The 21,802-nt window shown below is 38.4% G+C and overlaps 4 protein-coding genes across 4 annotated transcripts; 3 read left to right on the forward strand and 1 right to left on the reverse strand.

The window, feature by feature from the left end:
* Nucleotides 1–1,562: 1,562 nt before the first annotated feature.
* LOC125479868 (copper methylamine oxidase-like) lies at nt 1,563–6,558 on the forward strand. Its single transcript, XM_048589995.1, has 12 exons — nt 1,563–2,069; nt 2,451–2,560; nt 2,651–2,956; nt 3,251–3,363; nt 3,456–3,786; nt 3,865–4,080; nt 4,191–4,427; nt 4,619–4,804; nt 5,356–5,496; nt 5,626–5,894; nt 6,007–6,088; nt 6,185–6,558. The coding sequence occupies exons 1-12, from the start codon at nt 1,829–1,831 to the stop codon at nt 6,317–6,319; spliced, it is 2,367 nt and encodes a 788-aa protein (XP_048445952.1). The 5' UTR covers nt 1,563–1,828; the 3' UTR covers nt 6,320–6,558.
* A 434-nt stretch (nt 6,559–6,992) lies between these two features.
* On the forward strand, nt 6,993–8,814 carry LOC103952964 (DNA repair protein XRCC3 homolog). The gene is made up of 2 exons (XM_048589288.1): nt 6,993–8,391; nt 8,676–8,814. Exon 1 carries the CDS (start codon nt 7,069–7,071, stop codon nt 7,957–7,959), a length of 891 nt encoding a protein of 296 aa, XP_048445245.1. The 5' UTR covers nt 6,993–7,068; the 3' UTR covers nt 7,960–8,391; nt 8,676–8,814.
* An 856-nt stretch (nt 8,815–9,670) lies between these two features.
* LOC125479703 lies at nt 9,671–10,723 on the reverse strand. Its single transcript, XM_048589426.1, has one exon. The coding sequence runs from the start codon at nt 10,721–10,723 to the stop codon at nt 9,671–9,673; it is 1,053 nt and encodes a 350-aa protein (XP_048445383.1).
* Nucleotides 10,724–12,756: 2,033 nt separating this feature from the next.
* Nucleotides 12,757–15,149, forward strand: LOC103937551. Its single transcript, XM_009347500.3, has one exon. The coding sequence runs from the start codon at nt 13,060–13,062 to the stop codon at nt 14,902–14,904; it is 1,845 nt and encodes a 614-aa protein (XP_009345775.2). The 5' UTR covers nt 12,757–13,059; the 3' UTR covers nt 14,905–15,149.
* Nucleotides 15,150–21,802: the final 6,653 nt, after the last annotated feature.

A 21,802-nucleotide genomic window follows, 5' to 3' on the forward strand; every position in this document is an offset into this window, starting at 1 on the left:
CATAGATTAGTCAACACAGTTAACATGTGATGGGGCAAAACAAACAATTGAGATGCAAATTAGGAGGAAAAAAATGAGAAATAATATTTAATTCTTATATTAATCCTAAATTGAGTAAAAGATAAACTGATAAATAAAGATGATATCTATCACAATTTAATAAAAAGATATTTATCACAATTTACTGAAAAGATAATTAAAAAAAAAGTTGATATTGATAATCCGTGAATGGACCTAACCCAACAAAGTGGAGTAAACAAAAAAATAACTCACAAAATCGAACTTATATGAAGTTTATTCTATAATTCTAATTAATCACTTGTTCCTTGTTTTATGAACCTATGGGTATGAAGATTCAACCTGAGTGATATATAGTAAATAATTAACAATAAAAATATTGTTTTTTTTTTTTTTTTTTTTTAACTTTGGGTGGTAAGTACAATTGTAGGTGTCAATAACAACACTCCAAAAAAAGGATTTGTGAAAGGGAAGGGGTCTTCTACCAAAATATGCTAATCTTATGGCCTTATCATGCAAAATATCAAAATATGATTGTTGGCCTAATTGAATGTCCATTATGTCCAGTTGTCAATTAACAGCAGATCGTCCTATCACCCCCACCGCCCACTTATCTTATTGGTCCTTCTGATAAGTGCCCATGTCCCTTCGCTTTACATAGGAAAAGGTGAAAACTCCAAATCTCTCACTTTAGCCCGCCACTCACGTTTACTCTTTATCCATATAAAGAAAGTGAAATAATGAAAAGAAAAAAAAAATAGCAAAATTTGCTAATTCGGAATTTAATTTGACGAAATTTAATTTGAAAATCATGTTTCGACCTTTCTTGATGTCCTTAACAACCAACAAATGGCAGTGTTTTTTCTTGTTTGCATGCATTTACAAACATACTTTTTCGCTGTATTCAAATTTATATATATATATATATTTTAGTATGTTAATAAATATATTAGTATATAATAACATGTTAAATTTCTACCTATTCCTTTGTTCGATATTAATATAATAATTTGAAACTCTCATCTTTTTTTTAATACTGGTAATTTTTAAATTATATTTTCTCAAGTTGCAAATTATAATCGAAGAGAACGATTAATAATTATTGTAAAGTTATGATTACCACAATGAGACTAACCACAAGCAGGATAAAAAGTTACGGAAAGAGATCCTCTCTGGATCCACCCCATCAATCAAACCAGGTTATATCATTTAAAATTTTAACATAGTAATGTGTAATTGACCTAAAATATCGTCAAAGTGACATCTTAATGAGTGAATTATTCTCAACAAATAGGAAATAGGTCGTCGTAAATACATTTCACTCTCGCTAACTAATTGGAAACAGCTACCACTAGTTGAAACGTAACTAAGTGAAGAAAACTACCACAAGCTGAAAGCCGAGTAAAAATGTATAAATAAAGTTGAATTTCATAAAAAGAAAAATGAAAAATGGAAGCGGCGTCCTATAAATAGGACACTTCCCCTGCCTCCTTCATGAGCTGGCTCTCTCTTTCGCCTCAGATCACTTCCTCTGTCGCTTCCTGTCTCACGGACTCGCCCCCTCTCAAAGATTCAGTTAAACGCCCGCCGCATTTGTAATCCTAGATTTCAGCAACCGTCGAGAAAATATCTTAGTGATTTCTCAGCAACCGTGCGATCATTTTTCCCCGACTTTCTCGGCTTTTGTCGCGGTGGTTAGTTACGGGGAGAGGAGAGAGAGTGGCGGCGAGCATTTCAGCACGCGCTGCATGTCAGTAGATTGTATAGAGACCTACTTTGCTGGAATTGGTGAGCTCGCGAACCCCTTGCAATGGCCTCAGCTTCGAAAAAAACGACGCCTTCCTGTTGCTTCCGCCCCGATTCGGCGGCTCTCGTTCCGCGCGAGGCTGCGCCGGCGGCGAAGACTTCTTCCAGCGCCGTCGTCTCGGCCTCCGGTGTTCAAGATTGGAGCAGCGTCGCTGGCGCCGAGGATCGGCGCGATGATCAGCGCCCCAAGAATATCGCCATGGCGGCCTTGTTTCCCAAACCTTCCACCAATGCCACCACTGCAGGTCTATTCACATTTCCCAATTTTATTTATTTATTGTGTGTATATATATGTTGTAAATATTGATTCTTTGAGTAATGTATGGTCGATGAGATGTGAAAATTTGAAATTTCTTGAATTCTTGATTTGTGTTTGCATAAAATGTAGGGTTCTTTTGCATTTTTGTTTAATTTTCGATAAGTCCTTCATTTACTAAAGAGTGAATTTTTCTTGTAAGTTTACAAATAGGAATAACCTCGGAGAATTTCGAATGTAAAAAGCTGAAGACTTTCGCATTTGTCTTGAACTAATTAACTTTATGCTGTCTGATTTTCATGGTTTGTTTTAAGTGATTTCGATACTGAAATTTTCTGTTTAACTTGGTTGGTCAACTAATATCATGTAGGCATCCCAATCATGCTTAGGCCTCAAACAAGGCATCCATTGGACCCTTTATCTGCTGCTGAAATCTCTGTCGCAGTGGCAACCGTCAGGGCAGCTGGAGCGACACCTGAGGTTTGTTTGTTTCACTATTGAATTCTTCTTCAACAAATGCAATTCTTATTTGGTGAAATGGTTGACTAAATAGCACTTTCCGCATTCCAGGTTAGAGATAGTATGCGTTTTGTTGAAGTGGTTCTACTGGAACCAGATAAACATGTTGTTGCATTAGCAGATGCATACTTCTTCCCACCTTTCCAGCCATCATTACTTCCCAGAACCAAAGGTGGACCTATAATCCCAACCAAGCTTCCCCCTCGGCGAGCTAGACTTGTTGTTTACAATAAGAAGTCAAATGAGACAAGCACGTGGATTGTTGAGCTATCAGAAGTACATGCAGCTACTCGAGGTGGACATCACAGAGGAAAAGTAGTATCATCAGAAGTTGTTCCAGATGTTCAGCCTCCCATGGTACTTTTCTTTTGTGTGTTTCCTTTTGACATTTAAACTTGTTTGTACCCTTATATGGTCTGTTTTTTTTATGTTCATGAAAGATTAATTTGATGTTTTGGACTTTTAGCTGAAGAAAACACCATGAATGATAGAATAGATATCGATTTTTGTACCTGTGATAGTGCACTATTTGAACTGGCATTTTGCTAATGGACTTGTGATATATGAATATGATAAGCTTTAGTTGTTCCATAGCTGTCTGAAGTTTGAGGTTTCTGTAAGTTCTTAACTTTTGATTTTCCGGAACTTCAGGATGCTGTAGAATATGCAGAATGTGAAGCTGTTGTGAAAGACTTTCCTCCATTTAGAGAGGCTATGAAGAAGAGAGGTATTGAAGACATGGACCTTGTGATGGTTGATGCCTGGTATGCAATTTACATTTAGTGCTCCTGTACATGTGGAATTTCGGCAGGTTAATCGATGACCTTCTACTTACATATTGGTGTTCATGCTGCAGGTGTGTTGGCTATCATAGTGAGGCTGATTCTCCTAGCCAAAGGCTTGCTAAACCACTGATATTCTGTAGAACTGAGAGTGACTGCCCTATGGAAAATGGTTACGCACGCCCAGTTGAGGGCATCTATATACTTGTTGATATGCAAAACATGGTGGTGATAAAGTTTGAGGACCGCAAGCTTGTTCCCCTACCTCCAGCCGATCCGTTGAGGAACTATACTCCTGGAGAAACAAGAGGCGGTGTTGATCGAAGTGATATAAAACCTTTACAAATTATTCAGCCTGAAGGTCCAAGCTTCCGTGTTAATGGGTACTTTGTGGAGTGGCAGAAGGTAATTTCCAAATTGGTTTATAAGTAATATTTTTTCTTTATTAAAAGTTGGTAAATCAACTAACATTCTGGTTGGCAGTGGAATTTTCGTATTGGATTCACTCCCAGGGAGGGACTGGTTATATATTCTGTGGCCTATGTTGACGGCAATAGAGGGCGAAGGCCTGTAGCCCATAGGTTTAGTTTTGTGGAAATGGTGGTGCCATATGGAGATCCAAATGATCCACATTATAGAAAAAATGCTTTTGATGCTGGGGAAGATGGCCTTGGTAAAAATGCACATTCTCTAAAGAAGGTTTGAGGACTAATTCTTGGATCAGTTTTGGTATATGAATGTTTTCTTGGTATTCTGCGTTTTCTCTTATTATTTTATCCATATTGGGTTGAATTAAACTACCATGACAGGGGTGTGATTGTTTGGGCTTAATCAAATACTTTGATGCACATTTTACAAACTTCACTGGAGGTGTTGAAACTATCGAAAATTGTGTATGTTTGCACGAAGAAGATCATGGAATTCTGTGGAAGCATCAGGACTGGAGAACAGGCTTGGCAGAAGTGCGCAGGTCAAGAAGGCTAACAGTGTCATTTATATGTACCGTGGCTAATTATGAGTACGGGTTCTTCTGGCACTTTTATCAGGCAAGTTCCACATAACTTTCTCACCTTTTCTTAGATCAAGTGTAGTGCATGTTCTTTTCAGTTTAATTGTTAACTTGCCCAGTATAATACAAACATTTTCTCTCTAAGCATTAGTTCCAGCTCTTTTTGAGGGTTTTCATGTTGTACGAGCTACCTGCCTAACAGTGAAATCAATATCGTGCTGTTTTCAGGATGGTAAAATTGAAGCTGAAGTTAAACTTACGGGAATCCTCAGCTTGGGAGCACTTCAACCTGGAGAGGTTAGAAAGTATGGTACTGTGATTGCACCTGGGCTATATGCACCAGTTCATCAACACTTTTTTGTTGCTCGTATGGATATGGCTGTTGATTGCAAACCTGGAGAAACTTACAATCAGGTATGCGGCTACTAAAAGTCTTACAATCTAGCATTGTGCTTTCGGCTTTGAGAATTTTTTCTTTTGGGTTATATTATGTAGGAAGCTTGGCTTCCATGATGAACTATTCACAAAGTTTATGCAAAAGCATATTACAACACTGATTATAAGAGTAGTCCATGGATGTCTGAGGGCCACACCTACACCACAACATACTAATTAGAATATAATTGTGAAAATATGTTTGAGTTTAAAACTTCATGAAACATCTTATTCTATCGAAACTGTAAAATCCACCTCCAAACCTGAGTCTAAAATGTGAAGCAGGAAAATATGATCACCCCCCTGCTCTTATTGAATGGTTTATCTCTAAAACTACTCAAGCACATTTAATAATGGTTTATTTATCCTTAAATCCATTTTACAAAATAGAAGTTTCATAGGTTTATTACTTCATAAGAATTTACTTATTATTACCTGCAGTAGTGATTAAATTGTGACTTTATCATTGCTTGTCAAAACAACTGTATAAGTCTTAAAATCAGTTTTTCTTCTGTAATTATTTATTGTAGGTTGTGGAGATGAATGTTAAGGTTGAGAAACCTGGAGAGAATAACGTCCACAGCAATGCATTTTATGCTGAGGAGACACTTCTCAGGACTGAATCGGAGGCTATGCGTGACTGTAATCCTTTGACGGCTCGCCACTGGATTGTAAGGCATCGTTACCATGATTTTGCAGCTGGTCCTGCTCAATGATTTCCTTCTGTTGTTTAAGATTCTCAGGTGCGATTCTTGTGTCCAATCTTGCTCATGCTGATTTGAAATTTTCTCATGGTCCAGGTACAGAACACACGAACTGTAAATAGGACCGGACAGTTAACAGGCTACAAGCTTGTTCCAGGTTCAAACTGTTTGCCATTAGCTAGTCCTGAGGCCAAGTTTTTGCGAAGAGCAGCTTTCCTGAAACATAATCTATGGGTTACACCATATTCGCGTGATGAGATGTTTCCTGGAGGAGAGTTTCCAAATCAAAATCCGCGTGCTGGTGAAGGATTAGCCACATGGGTTAAGAAAAATCGATCTCTGGAAGAAACTGATATAGTTCTTTGGTTGGTTTCCCTCTCTTAGTTTATCATGCCCATATCTTACTTTTGCCTTTGTACGTTGTATGTACACATAACTGTTTTAAGCTGGTGGAAGTAACCGCGATGATGATTGCAGGTATGTATTCGGAATCACTCACATACCTCGGCTAGAAGATTGGCCTGTCATGCCAGTGGAGCGCATTGGATTTATGCTCATGGTATTCACGCGATAAATCTTTTTTATGCTAGAGCAGTTTGTCATTTTATTGTCTGGTTTCTGATCCCGCATTTTTGGTTCATTATTGCGGTTGCAGCCTCACGGATTCTTCAACGCCTCTCCAGCCGTGGATGTTCCACCAAGTGCATGTGAATTGGAAGCCAAAGAAAATGATGTCAAAGACAATGGAGTAGCCAAGCCGATTCAGAACGGGTTGCTAGCAAAGCTCTGAAAAACACATGCTTTCTTTGACTACCTTGTTTCAAATTCATTGTTTTTCTTTAAATTTTTTAGTATGATCGAGCTACGCGGGTTTTAAGTCTTAGCGGTTTCTGTTGTTCGTAAAGCACATAAACGATTACGAAATACATTCCATTTGTAATTCGTTTATGGTTTTCATATGTGCTTCATATCCGGATTTTGAAAGATTGGTCCAGTATTTCAATCACATTAACATGTCTTACAAGGGTATAGGTTGAGTACAAACTTACTTTTGGATGGGAGTTTTGGTTCGAGCTATATTCTAAATTCTAATTTAGTCTAAACTACGGGGATGAAAATTTGAACTTGTGTTAGAGAGAGAGAGAGAGTATTGCTCTATCCCACTCATGACTATTGATCTCTTAACCTAATTGAAGCAATGTTCCTTCAACCAAAAAGTGCTCGTCAAAATGTGTAACTATGATCATTTTGTCAATTCTGCTACAGCTTTTGTCAAAATGAAGTCGTGACTATTGATTTTTTAACTTATCAAAACGTGCAACTATAATCATTTTGTCAATTTTGTTACAACTTTTGTTAAAATGAGTCGTGATGGAAAGTCTATTGTTATTGAAGGATCATTGCTCTAATTGAGTTATAAATTAACTAAAAGACCGAAGATATGTCATTTTCATTCCCACATTTCAATTTCCCGCCCTACATTTAAGCTGCCGCGGACTACCAAGGGCGTGACAAAAATTTGAATCTATCGAAATTCCAATGACACCAGAAAATCTCTTAACCCGTCCTCCCATCGCCGATAAATTAACGCTGGGCTGCCCAGTCCTCGACCGCTGCCTCGGTGGTGGCGTCCCCTGCTGTTCAATAACGGAGCTCGTAGCTGAAAGCAGTTGCGGCAAGACTCAATTTTGCCTCCAACTCGCCCTCTCCGCTCAGCTCCCGCCCTCCCACGGCGGCCTCTCCGCCTCCTCCCTTTACCTCCACACCGAGTTCCCCTTCCCCTTTCGCCGCCTCCACCAACTCTCCCAAGCATTTCGCTCCTCACGCCCACACCTCGTAGCCATTAACCCCTGTGAAGATGTGTATGTTGATAGTGTGCACGACGCATACCAGATGCTTGATATAATGCCAAAGATAGAGTCTTTTATTGAAAGCGCGAAAACCCGGTTGCCTGTCAGGCTAATTGTGATTGATTCCATCGCGGCGCTGTTCCGGACTGAATTTAACAACACCCCCTTGGATCTTAAGCGGAGGTCGTCGCTGTTTTTCAAGATTTCCGGGAAGTTGAAGTCATTAGCGAATAGGTTCCGGGTGGCGGTGGTGGTGACGAACCAGGTGGTTGATTTTATGGGGGGAAGTGATGGGGTAAATGGAGTCAAAGTGGGCAACTTTGGGTCATTGCACTCCTCTGGAAGACGGGTTTGCCCTGCTTTGGGACTTGCTTGGGCAAATTGCGTGAATTCGAGGGTCTTCTTGTCGAGAAATGAGGTGGTTGTTGCCGAAGGGAATAGTAATGAGCTGGAGGATGGTCTTTGTAGGCAAACAAAGAGGCGACTTGATATTCTTTTTGCACCTCATTTGCCCCAAGCATCGTGTGAATTTGTCATCACACAGCAAGGAGTGTTTGGAGTTGTCTCAGCTAACAGATAAATCTGATGGTGATGGACGTGGTCCAGTACTTACCTAAATTTTGAGTGTAGGCTTCTGCTAGCAAAAGTGAAGACTGGGTTACTAGACCAATGGTAATTCACTTGTCATGGGTTCTGAGGCCAAGTTTTTGCGAAGGGCAGATTTCTGAAACATGATATTTGGGTTACACCATACGCACGTGATAAGATGTTTCCTGGAGGAGAGTTTTCAAATCAGAATTTACGTGTTGGTGAAGGGTTGGCAGTGGAATTTTTGTATTGGATTCACTCTTAGGGAGGGATTGAATATATATATTATGTACCAGATGCTGATGGCAGTAGAGGCAAAGGCGTATTACCCACACATAGAGTTTCATGGAAATGGTGGGATATGGAGATCCAAATGATCAACATTACAGAAATGTTGATGTTGGGGATGGGGATGATGGCCTTGGTAAAAATGCTTCTGTAATCAATTTAGATTCCGTTTATGAATATTTTATGGTTCTTTGTCTTTGGTACAACAGTACAGCTTTAGCCTCTAGGATATTTTTAGAACTTGAATTATCGACTTTCTTATATGCGAACATTTTCTCGCTCTTTAGCATCAGTTCCAACTCCTTTTCAGGGGTTTTCATGCAGTATTCGCTTACTTATCTTTTATGAGCTACCTGTCTGTTTTCTCGCTGTTCTAGTTATTTTATCCTACCGGTTAAGCCAATGTTATGCTGTTTGCAGGCTGGCAAAATTACAGTTGAAGTTAAACTACCAGAAATACTCACCTTGGGAGAACTGCAACCTGGAGAAATTAGATGTACGGTACTGTAATTTCATCTGGGCTATGTGTACCAGTTCATTAACTTTTCTTTGTTGCTCATATCCATACGGCTGTTGATTGCAAACTCGGGGAAACTTAGAATCAGGTATGCTACTTATAGTCTTACCATCAAGCATTGTGCTTTTGGATAGATAAGCACATGAAAATGCCTTCGTGCTGATTTATCTGCAAAGTGAATGCCAGAGCATATTACAACTTTGATTATGAAAGTAACTGATGGATGTTTGAGCACCCATTAGATCGCTGGTTAGACGATAAATCTGAATTATGTTTTAGTTTAGAGCATCGTATATTACCCCAGTAATACCAGCTGAAACATCTTATTCTGTAGAAGGTGCGAAATCCCCTCCAACCTGAAAGTCTAAGACGTGAAGCAGGAACACATGATCAACCCTTCATCACTTCTTGCTTTCAATATAACTCCCACCACGATAACATGCTCTAAAATGACGCAAAAACGCGTCATGGTACTTGACCTATGATGTTTTTTTTGTCAATCGACAGCGTTTTTTGCTTCAAGATACTTGAACTATGAAGCCTGTTTTGCGTCATAAACTTTATCACTCCCGAATCTACGAGGCTATTAACAAACATCATTTTTGCATAGGAACAACTTTGAACTATTAACAAGCATCATTCTACGGGAACGCATCTGCAGTGCTTAAGTGCGTATGAGATTAAGTACATGCCAATCCATTCCTTGATACCGAAGGATCGAGGACTACGAGGTTAAGCGCGTAAAGCAGAAAATCATTGCAAAGAAAACAGAAATCCATTAATTCAAAACATATCCGCGATCCTTAATTATATCACGTTAACCACAAAGGGTGAAAAGAAACAGATAATCTAGAAAATGACATGCAACTAGATATTGAATATGACGGTGATGGATCGATCAGTCCACAATGACGAGACTTCGATAATCTTTGCCGGAGATGGATGCTTCCATGACATGGTTCTGCCGGTCAACTTTCCAACCTTTTTCTTTGTCCCAAATATCCTCGAACGAAACTTGTCCAATCAGATTATCATCCCCTTTCTCCTCCCTAAACTTCCAGCTATTCCGGCCGTTGTAGCCGCTACAGGTGTACCTGTATAAGGGAGCCAAAACCTCTTTCCTCAGCCGGTCTACAACTCTGCTCTCGTAGTTTTCCTTGTATTCCTCCGCGTATGATGCTGGTGGGAAAACCTTCCGCGCAATGCTTTCCCACAGCAAAGTGGCCCGGGCAGCGTGGGATTCATAATGGTTTCCGGTAAGGAAACAGTCTGCAGCAGTGGTTACCTCGGCATACTTCTGATCATCGTCACCATCATCATCGTCATCACTGTCGTCGCTCACATAATATTTAAGGTAATCATGCTTGAATTGTCCCTTCAATTTTTGAATATCTGACTCCAAGCACTCCACAAAAACATCGGTTACACGGTCATGTAACAACTTATAATCCGGATCACCCTCGTACATCTCTACAGCCTTCTTGGTCAGTTTCTCGAGGGGCTCCAGTGTCCCCCATCTACCGTCTCGGCCTTGTAGGAGGCGGTGCAGAAGTTCTACAAGGCTATACAAACCCATACTCCCAAAAGAGGAGGCAATAGGCGCAATGTTGCACAATAGGGTCTTGGGGTGGTTCTGGTGGAGCCAAACCGCCGCCCTGTAGAACGCTTGTTCATATGATTTTCCATTCCTATGGTCATTCAGATGACATATGAGCTTGAGGGTGGTTAGGGGATCGTCGGACCATGCCAGCGGCAGCAGTTGCTTGAGATAGTCACAGGAGGCCTCCACCTCCGCCTTTAAGGCTGGTGGATAACTTTTGATCGATGCGGTTGCAAACTCGTAGTACCCGTAGTTGTCATAGTCAGCCGATACGACGATGTTGAAAAAGATATCAAGGCGGGGGTCGCCGGAGGAGAGTTGGACGGTAGATTCAGCAGTACTGAATCCCATTGCCAGTTAGAGGGGTTCTGCTACTGCTCCTAGTGCTCATTGCTGTTCTCTTGGCGTTGGAGCTATCCCGTTCCCGAATTTCGGAACCATCAGAGAGAGTGATCTGCCTGGAATTGTCAGGTTTGGAGGAACAAGAGTCGGAGAGTTCGGATAAGCCGTCAATCTCACTGCGAGTTGTGAGATTTTGCGGGCGAGGTTTGTGTTTGCTGCTTTCATAACTGATGGGAGGATTTCCGTCAATTTTCCACGAGGAGAGAAGGGAATATTAGGGCAGAAATATAAACGCTGTTTACTTGGGTGACAAGGAATTGGGCAAAACCCTAAATGGTTGCTTATCCAATTCAAATCTATATTGATTAGATAAATGATTTTATTTACTTGGGTGCCAAGAAATTGGGCAAAACCCTAAATGGTTGCTTATCCAGTTCAAATCTATATTGATTAGATAAATGATACTATAAATTAAAAAATTGAAAATAATTAACCTACATGGCACATGTCAATCTCTTAATATTGATAAAAACTTGTGTAGGGCTTGGCTTGCTACCGGATCATACTGAGTGACACTACCACACCATTCATAACTTGCCATGCGTTAAGCATATTGTTGCATTAGTATAACTTTTTATTTTCAATTTAAATCATAACTAATAAAATTAATAAAAACAAAACTTTCTAAAAACACCCGACTTTGAGGGAGTGTAATTACTGGTTGAAAGGTTCATTAAACCATCTTAAAGGTTCATTAGGTTTCTCACTAACCTCATTATTTATATAAATTATCGGATAATTATCAGGTGAAGTACTCAATTATCAAAGCCACCTTCCTTCACCGGTTGTTTGTAATTCCCAGGTTTCAAATATTATGACTATTGATGTGAAATTGAATAAATTAAAAGCAATCATAATCATGAGAGAGAAAGATGATAGATTGGGGAATCAGGGAAGAGGGAGGCTGAGTAGTAAGAGGGGGGAGGGGGGTGGTGGTTTTGCTGCAGATGGAGGAAGGTTGAACTGGGGTTGGGTCAGTTGGCGGTGGTTTTGGAGAGGAAGGTTGAGCATGGGGTTGGGTCCGTTGGAGGTGGTTTTGCAGATGGAGGAAGGTTAAACTGGGGTTGTGAGTTTTATTTTAACCATTTTTTTTTAAACAATCGATGTTATCTATAAAAGATCATAATAAACTAGCAATAATATGGTTTAAATTTACCGTTGACGAGCATCGAATCTAAAACATCTCAGTTACAAGTGAAGAAAAATAACACTAGATCGTAGTACTAAATAACTTATTTTAATAATTTTAGTTTCTTGAAGAAATAGTTTTTTTTTCCAATTTAAGCCGCACATAAATTTTTCCCACTTATTATCGTGGCAATGCTCACCACCTAAGTACCAATTCGAATTCCGGATAAGGATTCGATTTCGTCCGATGTTTTTATTGATCCACGTGCACTGACCAAATTAACATTAAACAACTACCCAGATCACAAGTAAATTAATTATAATGACGATTTGTATTAATTATAATTAACAAGATTTTCTTTTGCAAGATTTAGGAGTTTGTTATTGTTTGGATTTAATTACTTCAATCACTCTTCTCTATATCTTCTAGTTCATTGTAAAATATAAGATGGTCAATTGTAGGCTACTTGTAAAAAAATAAATATAGTCATATAAAAAAAATTAAAAATAGAAAAACAGTAAACATCTTGAGTTTCCTTCCTCTCCTCATTTACACCAAATTTTGCCAATAAAACAAAATCTTATAAAAAAAAAATAAAGAGAAATGTGAAATTATTTATCGGGTTGTGCTCTCCATATTTATTTATTTTTCCTCACACATTTAAACATGAAATTCAATAAATTAAAGAAGATTAATTAAAAAACTAACGTGTGAGTGGTTAAAAAAATGTATAAATTCTATTTATATTTAAAAAACCAGAGAAATTAAAAACAATTAAAAAATAAAAAAAATTTGAATCCTCAGATGCTGATGCAGATAATCACCTAGGAGGATGCTCGCCGGGTCGTGATGATTCAGTATCTTTCAATTACATTCATTTATTGTATATCGTCAAATTTATTTTAAGTAAGTACTGTTTATATTTAATTTTAAATAAAAAAATTTAGAAAGATCCCGCGGCGAGGGTCCTCTCTCGATAATCACAACCTTCCATGGCGTGTCGCCGATTATTCGTTTCTGAAATTCGAGCGTCTTGGCCGGCACAGATTCTCAGAAACCCCAACAACCTCTGCATCCGCCAGACCTCCTAGATTTTCTGCCTCCTTCTCCTCTGGTCTCCCAATAGTCTTCCACTCTTCCCACTCCCCTACCACCCATGGCGGCGAACCCAGAAAATGACGAAAGGACCCTCCACGACGAACTCTCCCTCCCGGTCCTCCTCGCCGATCGCGTCATCAAATCGGCCCAGGAAGCCGAGTCCTCCAAACTCGACTGCGCCGACCTTGCCAAGCAAGTCGACCGCCTCTCTCAAATGCTCCGATCCGCCGTCCGAATCGCCGCCGCCACTCAGTCTCTCTACGATCGCCCCGTCCGCCGAATCGTCGCCGACGTGGCAAAGAACCTTGACCGGGCGCTGACCCTCGTACGGAAATGCAAGCACAGTGGGGTCCTCCGGCAAGTCTTCTCCATCACCACCACTGCTGATTTCAGAAAAGTGTCCAACCTTCTGGAGTCTTCGATTGGAGACATGAAGTGGCTTCTCTCGGTGTTTGAGTCTGACGGCGCCAACCTCTCCCTGCCGCCGATCGCCAGCAACGACCCGATACTCAGCTGGGTCTGGTCATACATCGCGACCATTCAAATGGGTCAACTCAGGGACCGAGTCGACGCGGCTAACTCGCTTGTTTCACTCGCTCGAGACAACGACCGGAACAAGAAGATAATCGTCGACGAAGGCGGCGTGACGCCGCTGCTAAAGCTTCTGAAAGAAGGGTCTTCTCCGGACGCCCAAATCGCCGCCGCCAGTGCTCTGTTTCACATCGCCACTGATCAAGAAAGGGTCCGAATTATAATTGATTTGTTGGGAATTAACGTTGTTGTCTCGGTTTTGGGCGATTCCCCGATGAGGGTTCAGGTGTGCGTGGTGAGATTGGTGTCGGAAATGGCGGAGCTTGACCCGGTGGCGCAGGAGGAGTTAGGCAGAGAAAATGTGATTAGGCCTTTGGTGTCTCTGCTGGCAATGGACACGGTTCTGGATGATCCGAAGGTGCAATCGGGTAAGCCTAGCATTCATAATCTTGTTCAGATTAATAAGCAGTTAGCTGTAAATGGTTTGAATCCAAATAGTCGTTTGTCTTCCTTTTCGAATCATTATCATTCGGATGGTAGTAGTAGAGGTGGCGGGCATCATCGAAAAGAGAGGGAGAGAGAGGCGGAGTCCAATCCTGAGGTGAAGCTTGAGCTGAAAGCCGGTTGTGCCAAGGCATTGTGGAAATTGTGTAAAGGGTGTTTGTCGAATAGTCGAAAAGTTACAGAGCCGAAAGGGTTGATTTGTTTGGCAAAGATTATTGAGAAGGAAGCAGGGGAGTTGCAGCTGAATTGCTTGATGACTGTGATGGAAATAGCCGTGGTGGCGGAGTTCAATCCCGACCTTAGAAGAGCGGCTTTTAAGCTTAATTCTCCAGCTGCAAATGCAATTTTGGATCAGCTTTTGAGAGTGATTCAGGAAGAGGCTAATCAGGAATTGCAAATTCCTGCCATTAAAGCAATTGGGTCATTGGCAAGAACTTTCCCTGCTAGGGAGACCCGGATAGTTGGTCCTCTGGTTGTCCGGCTTGGCAGTGCGGATGTCGATGTGGCAATTGAGGCTGCCATTGCATTAGGGAAGTTTGTGTGTACGGAGAATTTCAATTGCGTGGAGCATTCCAAGACGATTATTGAGTTTGATGGGGTTCCTTCTCTGATGAGATTGTTAAGGACAACTGATCGAACTAGTGAACGGGGTCATGTCAATTGTTTAGTACTACTATGCTATCTAGCATCGCATGTTGGCAATAGCAAGGCTCTTGAACAAGCACGGGCATTGAATACTCTTGAGGGGGGAGCTCGATATCTTGTAGCTCAATATCCCGATTTGAGGGATTTGTTAGCCAAAGCCATACACAATCTCACACTTTATCAGGCTGGAGCTCATCCCCACAGGCAAACCTTCATACCGTAAGCACTTGCAGTTTCAGTCATGTGAGTTTATCCTGTTTTTGTAATATAGAGAGGCAAATTGATTTATCGCCATCATAACAAATCCAAAATTGAATGGTGCACGAAATATTTCTTTGTAATTTTGTATCACATATGTATGATCACCCTACTGTGTCAGCTGTTGTTTTTTACAAGATGAGTGGATGTTTAGGCATGTATCAGCAATCTGTTGCACATAATTTGAAGGTATCTTATTGTTTCGATGAAGCATCAAACTTTTGTTTCTCCCCGTCTACTAAATCTGCCTATGCAATTTTCATTCCTTTTGTCGATATAAATAGTTGTATGGGAAGTGCATAGGTGTAATCTCGGTTATATATTGGTTTGGCATCGACGAAAATGGAATGATGTGTTTCGAGTACTTGTTATTTTGGATCGTAATCTGGAGCTTCTGAAAGCTTTCGATACATTTTAGATCTTCAAATGTACATAGAATTTCTCTGGAAGTCAAGAGGTAGGTACTCTTTTATGTTCTACTATGTTGTATATATGCCGATGTTTTACTTATATTATGGTTGAAGGCACTCGTTTTTTAGGCTGGCACATAGCATGATCCTCTTGCCTTACCTCCCTGAGCTCTTTAATTCTACGGTCACTTTCGTACGATGATGAGACGGCATGAAACCACCTCTGGGCGGGATCAGTAACAATTTTCTTGAGGGCGATAACATTCTTCAAGTACGTAACACGTTGAACGGCCAAAATACCCTAGTATTTCTACTAGATTGAGTTCTGCTGTGGGTGTTTGGCAACCTTTTGTAGTTTCAGTTTTGCAGGGATGAAGAGAAATGCAGCTTCATCACCTCTCTGCAAGTAAAAGGGAACCCTTCATGAAAAAACGTAATTGGATGAAGACCCAAATGAAACCAGTAATTCCTAATCCAAAGGACCAAAGAGCTATATAAGGACCAATGGGTTATTAGAGCCCTGGCCTCTCTGCACTTTTTTGGGCTTTTAATTATATTTTTTTTGGGTCGAATTTGTAGTTTTCTTATACAAAGTAAAATTGGTTATATAGAGCTCCCCATGGCCTTTCTGGTGAGTTGGTTATGATAGGTTGTGATCAATTAAAATAAACTTAAGTCTGGTGTTCATTGTGTCAAAATGTGAGATGAACTATTGGACATGACTGGACAAGATAGATTATGAATACACAATAGAGTGAGTTATCTAACCTATCCATATATACGGGTTACAACTCTTGCCTAACCAATTCCTGTCAATCTAATCTTATCTCTAAGACTCAATCTCATCCAATTCACCAAATGAGTCCTTAATTCTTGACAGCAATTGATTAGAAATAACCAAATTATTCAAACTGAGAGGGACATTTTTCTATTTCTAAGCCACCTTAAGCATGTCATTAAGCAACTAATGACAATCATTAAGAATGTCATTAGTTGCTCCTCCATTCAAACCATGAAAGTGGAAACCAATAGAGACATTAAACCACCACTTTCTCTGGCTCTCAATTTTAGGTTAATTATCTTTGATGAGAAGCTAGTTATGAACATGATGAAGCTTTAGAATTAAGCAAGCAATAAGCACTTTATGTTCTAATTTATTAATTAGTTGAATCTTAATCCTGTCATAATTACTATTACTCATCAGCCAAACTGCAAATTGTGTAGTCTTTGTAATTGCAGTCTCCAACAGCATGGATCTTTTGATATAGGCGCCTCAGTTTTGAATTTTCTAGATCAAACATCCATGTCTTTTAGTTATTTGATTAAACATTTTTTGTCATAATTTTGGTGATATATGCACATTATATTGTAACAAATTTCTTATAATCTAGCCTTTTGATTACACTCTCCTCCGTTAGAGATAATTGTAAAAAAAAAACAAAAGTTGGTTAGATTCAAAATTATTTTCACAATAATGCTACAATTTAGCAATAATTATCTACGATTTAAGATATTTTCTTTCAAAATAGTTTAAAATATTTTTAAATCCCCCAAAATCAAACGTACCGAAATAAGTTTTTCTTTTAGTACGTTTAAATGAAAATAGGATTGAGAATAATATAAACGTACCAATACACAATGTGTACAAAATAAAACGTACCAAAATAAAAATAATGTACCAATATTAATAATATGTATCAAATCAAACGTACCAAAATTGCAAATAAATGTACTAATTAATGATTTTTGTAAATTCAAACGTACCCGCAGATAATATATACATAATATATTATACCTAATAATAATTCGTCAACAACTACACTTTAAAAAACAGCAATATATATATATATATATATAATTTCACAAAAAAATTGAAAAAATTACATGAAGCTTTTTTTTGTTGATCACCAACTATTTGAAAAAGAAAAAATCATTTGGAAAAAGAAATAATATAGTTTAATTACTAATATCTCCACTAAATAAGGAAAAGTTGTAACATCCCACATCGCCCAGGGGAGTGGATCATGTAAGGCTTGTATGTATATTCCAATCTCTACCTATCATAAGGCCTTTTGGGAGCTCACTGGCTTCGGGTTCTATCGGAACTCCGAAGTTAAGCGAGTTCAGGCGAGAGCATTCCAGGATGGGTGACCCACTAGGATGTTCTCATGTGAGTTTCTAGAAACAAAACCGTGAAGGCGTGGTCGAGGCCCAAAGCGGACAATATCGTGCTATGGAGGAGTTGAGCCCGAGATGTGGTAGGGGCCTGGGCCGGGATGTGACAATTTGGTATCAGAGCTAATCCCTGGCCAGATGTGTGTCGACGAGGACGTCGGGCCCCTAAGGGGGGTGGATTGTAACATCCCACATCGCCCAGGGGAGTGGATCTTGTAAGCCTTATATGTGTATTCTCATCTCTACCTAGTACGAGGCCTTTTGGGAGCTCACTAGCTTCGGGTTCTATCGGAACTACGAAGTTAAGCGAGTTCGGGCGAGAGCATTCCCAGGATGGGTGACCCACTGGGAAGTTCTCGTGTGAATTCCCATAAACAAAACTGTGAGGGCGTGGTCGGGGCCTAAAGCAGACAATAACGTGCTACGGTGGAGTCGAGCCCAGATGTGGTGGGGTCCGGGCTGGGATGTGACAAAAGTGCATCATGCAGATAAAATGATAAATTCAAAAATTATTTAATTTGGTCAAAACACTTTAATCAAATTTTAAAAAAGCACAGATGTTTAATCTAAATGATATAGAAAAATTATAAAGAATTCTAATTTTTCCATTAATATATATGATTATACTAGGGTTTACGTACGTAATGTAACACATGTATAACCACAAGTTACAATATTAATAACCAACTCATGCATTATATATAATATGAGTGAACCGGATATACCACGATTTCTATACATCCTTCCATTTTTTTTTTTTTGAACAAATACAGCTGTCCATTATTAGACCATAAACTATTATAAAAATGCCTTGTTTAATTAATATGGAGCTTAATTATAGGGTAGTGCTATTCACATGCTCTTTTTTAACTTTCACATAACCCTTGTTAATTAATTTTTGTTTATTGATTATCTTGAATTCATTCGATCCGACAATAAAAAATTAAGTGGATGTGTGGAAAGTAACAATGGGTGTGTGGATAGGAGTAGGATTCTCTTCCATTCCATCCCCTCCTATTTAAACGGTTGCGATTACGCCACATCTACATCTTGTTTTGAATTTTTTATAGGAAAAATTAGAATGCTCTACATCTTTTCTATAGTTGTTAGATTAAACATTTATCCCTTTTAAAGATTTGATTAAGGTGCTTTGATCAATTGCCACCTCAATAATTTTCTATTTATTTAATTTTCATGTCATTTATTTAAATGCATTTATGTAGAGACATAAGGTAGCTTAGCAACTAATTGCCTATAATATAGGAATTTAATTTCGTCAATCCCCTTCTATGCATTAAATGACATTTTTTAAATAAAATAAAATAAAAAATTAATTAACTAATTCCTCATTACCTTATTCTCAGTGTTTAAAAAAAAGAAAAATTCTCTTTCTATTAAAAATGTCTCAATAAAAAGTCTTCAATACATATATTTTCACGTATAGATATATAAAAAATATACTTAAAACTTATGGTACATTTGAGAACAAAAGTATCGACTTTTGGTACATTTTGATTTCAAATGTTCCGAGAAACCAAATGTACCAAAAATTCAAATGTACCATAAAACCAAATGTACCCATTGTTATGTAACCCTTTTGATACGTTTAGATTTCAAATGTACAGAGAAACCAAATGTACCATAAAACCAAATGTGCCCATTGTCAGGTAACCCTTTTGGTACGTTTAAATTCCAAATGTACCAAAATACCAAATAAACAAAAAATCACAAATGTACCACAAAACCAAATATCTCTATCAGATAACCCTTTTGGTACATTTACATTCCAAATGTACCGACAAATACAAAAAATCAAATCCACTATAAAACTAAACGTGTCCACATTATAGGTAACTAGACGTAGCTATATAATCAAACAAATCTTTATTATGTGTTGGGTCTTCTAAATAATAAAGTCTGACAATTTTTTTTATAAATAGTCTACCATATTCACACAAAAAAAAGAAGCAAAATTATAACAAACAATAAAAAAATGCATAGATATGGATAATAAATGCATAAATATAGTGATAAGAGGAAAAGAAAAAAACGAAATGTTCAGGAAAAGTTGTGAAAAACTAAAATTCTAAACAAAATTGAACTTATGTGAAAAACTGAAATTAATAACCAAAATTTTAGGAAAATGTTTGATCAAATTTTCAAAAGGAGTGTATGTTTTGTCTAAAAAATTTTAAAAATGAGGCGCCTCTATCAAAACGCCCTTTTTTTTTTATATAGAGAATAAGACAAAAAGAAGAGTGTGAGAGGAGAGGATGGAAGGGTATGGTAATAGGAGGGGAGAGAATCCTACTCCGTGTGGATAAAACCATCCTAATTATAAGCTACAATGGCTGATAAAACTCTGCCAGATATATGCATGCATCTGGAAAGCTCTATCAGCAAGTGAAAAATGTTACATTTTCAGATTTCCAAAGATTTTGTGCACCAGATTCAAAGATTTCTCCTGAAAAATGTTGAACTAGCTGGAGGCATCATAATTTGTGCTAAGACAGGCCAATCAAGTAGAAAAGCTCAAAGCCCTTGACCTAATTGTGCTTTTATTTCTGCTCTGTAGAGAAATATTCAAAACCCACCAGATGAATGTGTAAAACATGTCACTTATGACTCAATTACTTACACAAAAGCAAGCACCTACCTTGTCGGGTGCCGTTCGTACTAATATTGGTCTCAAAGGGCTCATTAGCTAAAGCATGCATTTCAAAGTTCACATGAACAAATCTTTGTTCGACCAAACGGTCAAGCAGTACACTACATTAGCAGTAGTACTTGATATCTTTGAATTTTAAATTCTTTTCATCTTCTTTTTTTTATTTTTTTTTATTTTTTATTTATCAAAATTCTTTTCATCTTTACTTGAAGGGAAAAAGTGCAACAAGAAGACCATCATTGTTTTCTCTGGGTTCATGCATGCATTGATATTCTTTTTCACCATATCTGCAGTCGGTTCACTTCAGCTTTTAGTTTTGCATATATATAAATATATACATACAAGCAGTAATGAGAGAAAGAATACAAACGCAGTACAACAAATACAAAAATAAATACTTTTAGCGGCTTGAGTTACAAGATTCTTGTACATATACATGTATGCTTATATATATTTCAATAAAAAGTAGGGGAAGATTGTACGTAATTCCTAATTATACCATTCCTAAGTTCGTTTTGATGTGATTTGTTTATAATCACTAACGTAACAATTGATTAATGTTTGGACTTGGTGATTATGCTCTTAGATGTTTAGATCAGGAGTAAGAAGCAAGCAACTTCAGCTTAGCTGTGATCTCACGGATTATAACATAACAGAAAACGGAAAGGAAAGAAAAGAGATAAGAATATTTAATCAATGATAACTGATGTTTAGTTTGTATTAAATTAATAACTGTCACCACCACAACGAGGGTGATTTTTCTTTTCATGTTTTAAATCATGGGGCAGGAAGGAGTCACGGCTAGTATCTGTTAGGTAACACAGCACTATATTCATATAGTCTTGTGTAAGTTATTGTCTTCAATGCCTCTCAATTCGTTTTCCTTCCATATAGTTTTTAGTTCGGGACAAGCTAGCCCACACTATATGTCATGCGATATGCATGCATGGTTTTAGAAGCATTGGAAGATTACACTAATGGAGGAACCAATTGGTTAAAACATGAGTAGTTGAACATTACACTGATGGCTCATTTACGTAAGTGTAACCAAAGTAGGAGGAATTAGAGTGAGGAGGAATTGAATTAAGGAGGAGTTGAAATGAGGAGTAGTCAGAATCGAATTCCTCTTGAAAAATAATCCAGCAAAAGAGGTCGTTTGCTAGGTAGTGGATAGTGATGGCTAGCAAAACTGGAATTATAGTAAATATTTAAGGGCATAAAAAGTAAGAAAAATGGATTTTGAATTCCTCCATACACTCGGAATTGAAATACCACCTCCTAAAATGAGGAATTGAGTTCCTTATTTTGTGTGGGTCCCACCTTTCTATTTATTCGCCAAATTCAGCAAGCGAAGGCATACCCCGTAATCGGAATTCAAATCCCCGTTTTGATTTTGGTTATGGGTTCGTAAACACGCTATCAGAAGAGAAACACCAAACACAAAATAAGACAAACACAAACTCCCCAATTTGATTCTAGTGATGAGAACGAATATAAAATGATTGGTAAGAACAGGCTAAGTTCACGGTTCAAAATTCGAAGCCCTCCCATGTAACCAAAAGAGAAACACCAAACACTAACTCTACTTCATATAGAGCAGATTGATAGCT

This window comes from the organism of the source record quoted next, unplaced genomic scaffold, assembly GCF_019419815.1.
Source record: "Pyrus x bretschneideri cultivar Hongxiangsu unplaced genomic scaffold, Pyrus_bretschneideri_v1 Contig3, whole genome shotgun sequence".
Classification (NCBI taxonomy): Eukaryota; Viridiplantae; Streptophyta; class Magnoliopsida; order Rosales; family Rosaceae; genus Pyrus; species Pyrus x bretschneideri.

Excerpts from the sequence above, each read along its gene's own strand:
- LOC125479868 (XM_048589995.1), top strand. The coding sequence starts at position 1,829 with ATGGCCTCAGCTTCGAAAAAAACGACGCCTTCCTGTTGCTTCCGCCCC. Across the intron at positions 2,957-3,250 it reads CAGATGTTCAGCCTCCCATG|GATGCTGTAGAATATGCAGA; the intron begins GTACTTTTCTTT and ends CCGGAACTTCAG. Across the intron at positions 3,787-3,864 it reads ACTTTGTGGAGTGGCAGAAG|TGGAATTTTCGTATTGGATT; the intron begins GTAATTTCCAAA and ends TCTGGTTGGCAG.
- LOC103952964 (XM_048589288.1), top strand. The coding sequence starts at position 7,069 with ATGACACCAGAAAATCTCTTAACCCGTCCTCCCATCGCCGATAAATTA.
- LOC125479703 (XM_048589426.1), bottom strand. The coding sequence starts at position 10,723 with ATGGGATTCAGTACTGCTGAATCTACCGTCCAACTCTCCTCCGGCGAC.
- LOC103937551 (XM_009347500.3), top strand. The coding sequence starts at position 13,060 with ATGGCGGCGAACCCAGAAAATGACGAAAGGACCCTCCACGACGAACTC.